This window comes from Sparus aurata, chromosome 1 (genome assembly GCF_900880675.1).
Source record: "Sparus aurata chromosome 1, fSpaAur1.1, whole genome shotgun sequence".
NCBI classification, from domain to species: domain Eukaryota; kingdom Metazoa; phylum Chordata; class Actinopteri; order Spariformes; family Sparidae; genus Sparus; species Sparus aurata.
Window position 1 is genome coordinate 19,702,360 of NC_044187.1, and position 10,854 is coordinate 19,713,213.

General features: G+C 42.9%; 1 protein-coding gene across 1 annotated transcript; it reads left to right on the forward strand.

The window, feature by feature from the left end:
* Nucleotides 1-343: 343 nt before the first annotated feature.
* rfc1 (replication factor C (activator 1) 1) lies at nucleotides 344-10,504 on the forward strand. The gene is made up of 23 exons (XM_030422116.1): nucleotides 344-485; nucleotides 912-1,064; nucleotides 1,162-1,237; nucleotides 1,855-1,968; nucleotides 2,308-2,597; nucleotides 2,722-2,793; nucleotides 3,924-4,001; nucleotides 4,095-4,463; nucleotides 4,643-4,756; nucleotides 4,847-5,026; nucleotides 5,661-5,765; nucleotides 5,881-6,298; nucleotides 6,441-6,556; nucleotides 6,707-6,821; nucleotides 7,266-7,354; nucleotides 7,625-7,762; nucleotides 7,940-8,035; nucleotides 8,123-8,376; nucleotides 8,511-8,628; nucleotides 8,727-8,872; nucleotides 8,958-9,171; nucleotides 9,514-9,714; nucleotides 9,806-10,504. The coding sequence occupies exons 1-23, from the start codon at nucleotides 483-485 to the stop codon at nucleotides 9,911-9,913; spliced, it is 3,567 nt and encodes a 1,188-aa protein (XP_030277976.1). The 5' UTR covers nucleotides 344-482; the 3' UTR covers nucleotides 9,914-10,504.
* Nucleotides 10,505-10,854: the final 350 nt, after the last annotated feature.

Consider the following 10,854-nt stretch of genomic DNA (forward strand, 5'->3'; position numbering starts at 1 on the left):
GAAGAAAGTTAAACTCAGAATTTTAACAGAATTAACAATATTAATGGGGTAATAAGACAAACTTGTAAATATTTATATTTTCCATGGCTGAATAAACAAGCTGTTGTCAGGGGAAAATAAGATGAGGTGGCAGGGTCCACCAAATATAAACAAAGTCAAGCACTCTGTGACATCACAAGAAGCTGTTTGTAATGCTGTCAAATCATGCTGACATAACATCAGTCATATAAATTCCTATCTCTCTGCATTAAATGCTCATGGTCAAGTTGATGTCTTTGTTGCTTTTCTTTTTTCTTTTGTATTTTGTACTAATATAAACACGTGCACGCAGAGCGGAGTGACGCACAGACGCACGCCGATTTCCCGGGCGTGCGTCATCTCCTGGCGACAGCAGCAATCCTGCTTCGCGCCAAGCAGTTGAACGTTTTCATCACTTCTCTGACATCTTAACTGACTATAAACAGCGAGAAAAGCTCTGCATAATGGTATGTTACGAATTTCAAGCCACTTATTCGCTCCGACGACGAGTTGCGTATATAAACAAAGGGGTTAAATAAAGCGAAAATAATCCTGTTATCGTGTTAAAGCTGCGCGCTGGTGCACGTCAAGTGGGCAGTGTTAGCTTCAGCTAAAGAGGACAAAGTTGTCAAAATACTGTTCAGCGAGAAGCGCAAGACGATCAGATTTGGTTCTGTTATCGTGTAATGGTTGACATTCGAGTGCTGTTTTGTTAACGAAGCTTAGCTAAATGATGCACATTTTCAGTGTTAGAAAGTGAAATGTACAGACAAGTCCAGTAATTTGCAGCATTGGTGTAATAGTGCAGGATTGTACTTATTATACATAATTGACAAGCTCTTGCTGCGATTTTCTAATTAGATTAACATGTCATAAATGGTGTGTGTGTGTAGGACATCAGGCGGTTCTTTCAGCCGACTATAGCCAAGCCTGCTGTGCAGAAACCAGCCTCAAATGGAAACATAAAAACAGAGGAGAAGAAGACGAGAAAGAAGAACCCCCTCTCTTCAGACGAGGAAGTGAAAAAGAAGAAAGAGACCGCCAAGGCATGAGATAGGCCCATCTTCTGCCCTCTTTCTTGTAGTATTTCCTCTGTTTCATTATCTTATTTATCAGGTTTAATCCTGGTTTTATGTGCTGCAGGTGAAAAGCTCCAAGTCAGAGGAGAAACGCAAGGATAGTGAGAAAAAACGAAAGAAGCACGCAGTCATCGAATCAGGTTTGTGTCATTTCATGCTAGTATGTGATTCCCCCTAACCATGACCCTTAGTTTGTGATCTGCCTCAGTTTGTGTCTCAGTGCTAACAAATCCTCTTCTGTCCATCTGGATGAAAAAACGTATCTAGCTCCTGCAAAAAGTCTTTTATATATGTATTTTTTAGTCCAAATTAAAACAGGAAATGACACACCTATTTTCCCCTTTACATAAAGAATACTATAAATGTAAGTATTGTAAAACAAATCTAAACAATAGTAAAATTTTAAAGTTTGATTAATGAAGTGCAAAATGAGCGAGGAGATATATCCTTTCCAGCTTTGTTTAGAAGAGGAATTAGAGTTGAAACTTGGAGATGGGTTGGAAATCTTTTTTAAAGATTTGCTTTAAAAATATTTTTATTCAGATAGTTATAAGAGTTTTGAGGGATTCTGTGCCTTTTATAATAGCTGTAAGTGTTATTAATTAACCTTATGTTTTTTATAAAAGGAGAAGAATGAGATGCTTCGCTCTATTATTAGATGCACAAACTGAATTTTACAAATAACAGCTGGATTTGCTGGTTCTCATCCCCCTTGTGTCTTTTCTTCTTGACACATTTTCTTTTTCTGTCTCTCCAGACTCAGAGGATGAGGAAGTGAAGAAGTCAAAGAAATCCCCCAAAGCGAAACAAAAGATGAACAAGACGGAGCCCCCTCCCAAAAAAGATCCTGTGCAGTATGTGTCTGAAACAGGTAATGGGACTTTGGTTTATCATCGTGTCACAGATCCATGTTGTGATTGTCCCATTTATCTTAATGACTGCAAAGGCAAAAAATTCTTTTAAATATATTTATACTCAGGATTTATCTAATCAGTTCACTTTTAGAGCTCATATAAAAAACAATAAATGTTTTAAATTTTAGAAGTACATTTCAAAAATCTAAATTTAAGTGGAACAGGCAAATATAAACGTTCATCAGTCATGTTTAAAATTTGGGAAACTCAAACTCATTTGTAAAAAGGTTGAACATGAGGCAGTTTAATTGATGGAAAATGTGTGTTGAGAGGATATTTGTTTTTGTGTTTTGTAGATTCAGACAGTGACAACTTTCAGACCTTGAAGAAAGCATCGAAACCCAAGCAGAACGGCACAGCCAAACCGAAGTCGGATGCAGCGCGCGCAGGAGCCAAAGAGAGTCTGAAGTCTCCTGTCAGACAAACATCCACCCAGGGGAAAACTGCAGTGAAGTCTCCTGTCACCCCTAAGACAGCCCCACCTCCTCAGCCCAAACAAACCCCCACCTCAGTGCTCGACTATTTCGGCAGCACAACTATTCAGCGCTCAGATAAGAAGCTCGTAGCCAGCACCAAACGAAAGGCTGTAAGTACAGAGGGATTTCTTCCTATTTTCACTCTTCTCATGAAGTGCCTTTTCATCGTTTATAAGCAAGTATCAAAAAGGGTTCTTACAACAAACTGACTTTGTGAACTCATCTTCTCCTCAGCCGACTCAGGACACAGATGATCTGAGTGACGAGCAAATTGCCAGAGCGCTGCAGATGGACGAGGAGATGGAGGTAGGCTGTTTTTTTATTGTGATAGTGATTATATTCGATATATCTTTGGGTTGTAGGCTGTTAGATAAAACATGCAGTTTCAGTACATAATGTTGGGCCTTTTAATCTGTAAATTAATTAACTTTAAAAGTTTGCCTCTAAAGCTTAGAAATGGTGGTAAATGTCATGAATGTTTAAGTGATTTACTGAAATTCTGAGTGATTGATTAATTTTTGCTGGAAAACTTGAAAGTAAAAATCCAACGAGCAATACAAAAAAAGTGACAAAATGTGTCTCTTTTGTAAAAAAAACCTCTCCTTGCTGGCACTATTTATAGTTAATAGTTGAGCTTAGGGTTGGGCGGTATGAGCAAAATCTTATATCACGGTATGAGTCATTTCATATCACGGTAACGGTTTATATCGCGGTATGTTTTTTCTCCCCTGTAAATTCAATTAATGGCTTAAAATAATCATACTGTTGCATTTGATCATTTTCCTCTTTTATTTTTATTTGCTCACAGCAGCATAACATTATTTTAAAGAAAATGTGCGAACGCTCGTTCACGTCAGTCGGGGGGTTGGACGGACGGACGGTCATCAACTCCGTCACCCGGGGGACGGACGGACGCTCGTTGCCGTTAGCCGGGAGCTAACCGGGGGACGGACGGACGGTCATCAACTCCGTCACCCGGGGGACGGACGGACGCTCGTAGCCGTTAGCCGGGAGCTAACCGGGGGACGGACGGACGCTCGTCACCGTCACGCGCGGAGTATACCATCTGGGGAGAATCCTGCTTAGGCGGGAGGCAAAAATGCTTGGGCGCCGCGCCTAAGCCGTATAATGGCAGGGAAAACCCTGGATTGTTATCACCCCGGTAAAGCTGTTTCTTCTTCGTCGTGCTCATGCAACCGCGCCGAGCAGTCTGCTGCAGTGCCTGCAGTGCCCCGTGTGTTGAGGCAGTGTAACTACAGTGACTTAGAGAGATGCCGCAGACATCTGCTCTTTCTCCGGTATAAACGGTATTGCTAAATCTCTACCGGTGGACACTTTTATACCGTCACACGGTATAATACCGTCATACCGCCCAACCCTAGTTGAGCTTGCCCTCTGCTTTTCTCATGTTTCTTCTTCTCTCTGACTTGCCTTAGCTGGAGAAGCAGGTCCATGAGGACGAGGAGTTTGCCAGAACACTGGCCATGCTGGATGACGAGCCTCAAGCGAAAAAGGTTATTAAAAACAAAACAACAACAAAAAGGCACATTCACTTTCAATGTTAGTGATTGTCAAATGTAATTGTTTATGTGTGTGTCCCTATCCAGGCTCGTAAAGGTTCGAATGAAAAACCAGCTCCTGCATCACTTCTGAAAAAGAGCAGTACAGACGCTGCTGCTGCCAGCACGAGCAGCCCGTCAAAGACAAATCAAAGGGGCAGTGTGTTGGAGGATGTGATTAGTCCGTCTCCTAAGAAGAGCCAAGCTCCTGTCAAAACCAGCTCCAAACTGGCCATGATGAAGAAAAGAGATGAAGAGAGAAATGAAGGGCAGAAGAGCAAAACACCACTTACACCCACAAAAATTAAAATCTCTCCCAAAAAGGAGCCCGTCACTTCGTCAATCTCAGACATGAAGTTCACACCTAAAACGGGAACCACGCCCACTGCAGTTAAAATTTCTCCCAAGAAACCAGAGGTGAGCCGGTTGAATGACTCCCCTGTCTGCTATAATGTATATTGGCAATGTCGTGATCAACTGTATCAGTAAATTTAAAGGTCCCAGAAGGAGCAGCGAAATAGAAACACAAAGTAGAATCGAGTGGAAAAACTAATTTAAAAACATGTTGAATGTTCTCCTCCCTGTCTCTAAACCAGAGCACAAGTACGAGTCCTGATGACGCAGAGAAGAAGAAGGTCAACACTTCTGCTTACAGGAACTACCTTAACAGAGACGGTCCAAGAGCTCTGGGCTCCAAGGAAATTCCACAGGTAACACAGAGAAAACCCCTTTTATTTAGCTGACGTCCAGCTTATCTTGTTTAATCACTAACTGTATGGTGTGTCTGTGCGTGTGTCCAGGGTCAAGAGAACTGTCTGGAGGGCTGTGTGTTTGTGGTGACAGGGGTCCTGGAGTCCATGGAGAGGGACGATGTGAAATCCCTCATCGAGCGTTATGGAGGCAAAGTGACTGTCAGTATCAGCAAGAAGACGACCTACCTGGTGCAGGGCAGAGACAGTGGAGTCTCGAAGCTCGAGAAGGTGACTGACCTGCTATCAGCCAGCTACATCTGGCTTTCGTCTTTTATTGAGAAAGGGTTCAGTCAGCATTCATTCTTATAGAAACAAACACTGCAGTGGACATGTTCATTTTTGTCCCTTTTCCGACATGATGCTATGGCGTGGTTGACGTGATGTTGATATGTAAATACTTTCCCATCTGTCTCTGTTAAAGCAGCACTCGAACATCATTCAGTCAGCTCTGAGATTGAAGGAGAGATATTCTCACTCTGTCTCTGTGCTGATTTGTACTGTTCCATGTTTTACGTCACTTTGTGATGTTGAATTTCATTCTTCCTTTTAAACGAAAAAGAAACGGGAATAGCTCATAGAATGTTAATTTAGCGCATTTGTAAAGTAGTGCTAAAGTGAGTCAAATTACACACATTGATATGTGAAACTTTTCTGTAGGTCTGTCCTAATAACTGCATTCGTTGAACGATGTGTATTGGAACAATAATGTAAATAAGCCACTTTAATGTATAATGATATAATGGCATCAAGGTCAACAAAAAGTATGCCAGTATGTAAAGAAGTATCAAGCAGCCACACTATTTCCTGTATCCGTCCATCAGATACAGTGAATGTTTTTGTTTGCACAATTGGCTGTAAGCAGGCGGAGAGTTTTGGCACCACAATCCTGGATGAGGATGGTCTGTTGGAGCTGATCAGAACCAAACCGGGAAAGAAGTCCAAATACGAGATTGCTGCAGAGGCTGAGGTCAGCGCTCATATTTTTGTTTTAATCATGCTGTTAAAAAATCATTTTATCACACTGGTTTTTGCAGTCAAATTGATTTTCTAATTTATTTATATTTTATGTTTAATATGTTCAGAGCAAAGCCTCAAAGACCAGGACACCTCCTAGCAAGACCTCAAGGAGCACCCCCAGATCCCAGAAGATATCACCCTCTAAGGGTAATTCCAGGTCCCCTCACACCCCGAGCCCTTCAAAGACCGGCCTGGCTCAAGGCCACGCTGCCAGGACCAAAAATGGCGGCACTCCACCTGGGAGAGGCTCAGGTCACACAGCCCGGAGGGGCCTGGGCCTCTCCTCCTCCTCTTCATCATCAGCCTCTGCAGCTTCATCACAAACACCATCCAGTGAGAGTCTGCTGTGGGTGGACAAGTACCGCCCGCTCTCTCTGAAGACTGTGATTGGCCAGCAGGGAGACCAGAGTTGTGCCAATAAGCTGCTCCGCTGGCTGCAGAACTGGTACAAACATCACAGCGGGGGTGCCTCCAAGCCAGCAGGTATCCGATGGTTTAGCTCTGTTTGTGTTGTGAGGTTGTGTGTATGCACAGTAATTATAGAAACTAGATCCCAGAGCTAATTTTGTTTCAGAGAATTTAGTGTTTAAAGAGAATTCACTTTGTCCTGTTTCTTGCTGTGTAGCTACACGGTTCGGTAAGTTTGGAGGAGGTAAAGATGATGGTTCAGGATTCAAAGCTGCTCTGCTCTCTGGACCACCGGGAGTGGGGAAGACCACCACAGCTGCCCTGGTCTGTGAGGTCAGTCTGAAAACACAAAGACATGTTATGGGGTGGTTTTTCTTTGTTTTTCTGTGTCTTTACTCTGGTCTGGTATTGCTACATCCATGACTCCATTGCACAAATGGATTTCCATCTGTTTTTGACTGTGTTTTGTGTGTTGGCCTGCAGGAGTTGGGCTTTAGCTATGTGGAGATGAACGCCAGCTGCACTCGCAGCAAGAACAGCCTGAAGGAAGTCATCGCTGAGTCACTGAACAACACCAGCATCGAGAACTTCTACAAAGGTGATTTTACTTTTGTTTCTCCATGTTTTCTGTCTGCTATACATTTTAATCTACATCAGCCTTCAGTGATGGGCTTGATTCTTGAAAAACACAGAAAGAGACCAACCTGTAAATTGGTCAATCACTTTCATCAGCCGAATCTATCACAGATATACCAGGATCAGTGTTGTCCGATATGTGCTAATATGATGAAATAACGCTTTACTGTTTCAGTGCACTGATGCCTTTTTGGTGTGTAATATAATAAATTATTTGATATTTACACTTGAGGAGTCATTGAGAAAAGGTTGTATAGAGTTGGGTTTTAATTGTGGAGCAGCTACAGAATTTAACATCTAAAGAGGTGAAATTCTTTTGTCTTAAAGAATTAATGTAGCAAACTGTTTCTCTTGAAGTAAAATGAATACTGCTTGCAATATGTAACTGTTGGTGTGTGTTTCGTAGGCACGTCTCAAACAGTGACCAGCAAACACGTCCTGATCATGGATGAGATCGATGGCATGGCTGGCAACGAGGACCGTGGAGGGATTCAGGCAAAAAACACATTATGAGAATCTGGACAGATTTTGCACATTTTGATGAAGTTTAATTGGTGGTTGATCATACATCTTAACTTTTACCAAAGCAAAAGAGGAAAACAATTCAGAGTTCAATAGTCCTAAAAATATTGAGCAGCGTTGATAAGATTGAAGCATTTATTCAGACTGTTGTACTTTAAGTGTACTTTAATGAAATATGCAGATTAACCATGGGGACATACATAGTTTTCTTGACACTGACCTTTGACATTTGTCTTCCTGTAGGAGATGATCGGCCTGATCCGAAACACAAAGATTCCCATCATCTGCATGTGTAATGATCGTAACCACATGAAGATCAGATCACTGGCCAACTACTGCTTCGATCTGCGCTTCCAGAGGCCCCGAGTGGAACAGATCAAGGTACTCACTCACTCACTCACTCACACACAGATGGTGGACCAAATCTAGACCTATGTGGTACATAACAATTCAAAAAAATAACAAAGCAGCAAACTACTGTCTGTCAGACTTTAGATTTAAGTAAACTCCCCAAATAAATATTTTGCTTCCCTCACTTTTATCCCTTTTCCTGTCCAGGGAGCCATGATGTCCATCGCTTACAAGGAGGGAATCAAGATCCCGCCCCCAGCTCTTAATGAAATCATCCTAGCCTCCAATCAGGACGTCCGACAGGTGAAAAGACAAAATATCTTAAAAATCGATTAATACTGCGGTCATGTCTTCAGCCTCCTCACACCACGCTGGCTGTTTTGTCTCCAGGTGATCCACAACCTGAGCATGTGGTCGTCCAAAGATAAGGTGATGACGTACGACCAGTGCAAGTCTGATGCAAACAAAGCTCGCAAAGACATGAAGATGGGGCCGTTTGACGTTTGTAGGAAGGTGTTTGCCGCAGGGGAAGAGACGGCCAACATGAGCCTCATCGACAAGTCGGATCTCTTCTTCCACGACTACTCGCTAGCACCACTCTTTGTCCAAGAGAACTATCCACATGTTCGGCCAAGGGCTGCAGGGTGAGAGAAGCTTGCTGTTTCCAATCTTTATGCTAAACTAAGCTAAGCTAATCACCACCTTCATTAACACTCAGACAAGAAAATAAAAGAGTCCTCTTCCAAAAATGTCAAACTGAATGTCTCTCTCCTCACAGTGGTGATCTGAAGTCCCACCTGGTGTTGCTCAGCAAGACAGCTGACTCCATTTCTGATGGAGACCTGGTGGACAGACAGATCCGCTCTAGGCAGAACTGGTCGCTGTTGCCCACCCAGGTATAAAACATTAATTATTGTCAACACACTCATGCTGTATCACAAGCTTATTTACAAGCTCCTGTGCTCATTGTGTTGGCCTGTATGTTCGCCTGCAGGCGATCTATGCCAGCGTGCTGCCAGGTGAGCTCATGAGAGGCTACATGAGTCACTTCCCCACCTTCCCCAGCTGGCTCGGAAAATACTCCTCCACCACTAAACATTCTCGCATCGTCCAGGAGTTGGCCTCACACATGGGTTTAAAGTGAGTAGACCTTGATCACTGTCTTTTAACTGTTTACACAAACAAAACATCACACTTGAGTGTTTTATCTGTCTGGATCCTGCAGGACAATGAGCAGCAGACAGGCGGTGAACCTGGACTACCTGCACTACCTGCGGCAGGCGCTGTTGAATCCACTTCAGAGGCACGGAGCTGAGGGCGCCGCCCAAGCCGTGAAGCTGCTAGATGACTATCAGCTCATCAAGGAAGACGTGGACAGCATCATGGAGATCAGCGTCTGGGGCGGACAGCCAGACCCGTACTCCAAACTGGACTCCAAGGTCAGCATGAGGCAATCGGGGGTGTAATTTGGATTTTTGAGATGGTATTTTAATGTCATGCATCTGGTTGTTATGGACTACTTTGATTGGCTGATGAAACTTGCAGCAACTTTATCTGGATAAAATCTAAAGCCCCTGCATTTCGGATTTGAACAATTCCTGCTATGGCAACTCCCAGTGATTGTATCAAAAAGACATCATGCTCTCCAGTGCCTATTTCTTCTTTTGTAGTGTAGCTTAATGCACATATCTGACCACCAGCATGCAGCAGATCCTGCAGTATTACAAAATAAAACACAGAATTTGGCCTTTTTCACACCTCTGCTGTCCGTCTCCTCCCAGGTGAAGGCAGCATTCACACGGACCTACAACAAAGATGTGCACCTGACGCCGTACTCCCTTCAAGTAGTGAGCAAGGGCCGCCGTGGTGGTGGAGGTGGTGGAGGCGGGGGGGAGTCGGAGTTGGGAGGAGAGGAGGTAGACAACGAAGCGCAACAGTCTGAGGAAGAGGGAGACGGCCTGAAAACTGACGCCATGATCAAAGTAAGAGCCCTCAAATGTGCAAACCCATTGCACATTTTACTCTCTTATCTTTCTGTATTTTTAAATGTTGTCTGTGTGTTCTTCTGTGCAGCAAAAGAAGGCCAAAGCCACCAAGGAGTCAAAGAAAGAGAAGAAGGAAGATTCTGGGAAGGGGAAGGGGAAGGGCAAAGGAAAGGGCAAAGGCAAGGGAGGGAAATGACCGATGACCACAGGAGGAGAACAAACTGCCGCCTTTCGCCTCCACAGACTCTAATGTCTTTCTCTGCAACAATCCTTTAATGAGCATCAGGAAGTCGTTAAACTGGTCTTCACCTCTGCAGGTAACTCATCTGTCCCTCATCCAAACATGTTGACTCCTACCACACTAAGAAATGCCATTCCTCTTTTTTAACTTCCTGTCATGTTTCTGTCAGAACTCCATACCGAACAAATGATGCATATTATCTGCTCGTTCCATCATCATGTCTGCACACCTCTGTATTAACATGTGTCTCAACAGGAGTGTAGTGCATCTCCTCTGCAGTCAGTTTGTGATTCAGGTGTCGAGGCTGTAAATAATGTGACGTAAAAGACTGTTACTTTTTGCTATGACTACAGTAGTGAAATGCTTTAGCACCACAGTTAGCACTGACGTCCCTGTAAATTGCAATTTTGTAAAAATGTCATGAGGATTAATAGAGAAATATGTTGCTCATGAGTCTCTGGGTTTTTTTGTTTTTTCTTTCTAAATAAAGAGATGTACTAGCCATGTTCCAGAAAGCTGACAGGTTTAATGGACACCGGTAGAAAATGATTTGGGAGTTATTTAAAAAAAAAGAAAATGGATTAAAAGAAATGGATACTTATCAAGCAAGTCGAATCAAATCCAGTCACACAAGTCAGTCATTCAGTGTGAGGATGTCTATTATTGCTGATACCAGACACACTTTCACTAAAAAGATTGAAAAGTTAAATGAGAACTGCAACTAATAATAATTTTGTAGAATAATCATTTGATCTATGACATGAAAACACAGTGTAAAAATTGCCGTCACAGCTTCAGTTATCAAAAGACGATGGCTTCAAAGGTTGCGACATTCATAATCTGAAAATACTTAAGTTATGCAGAAAATCAATGTGCCAATGTGTCGTGTGGGGAAA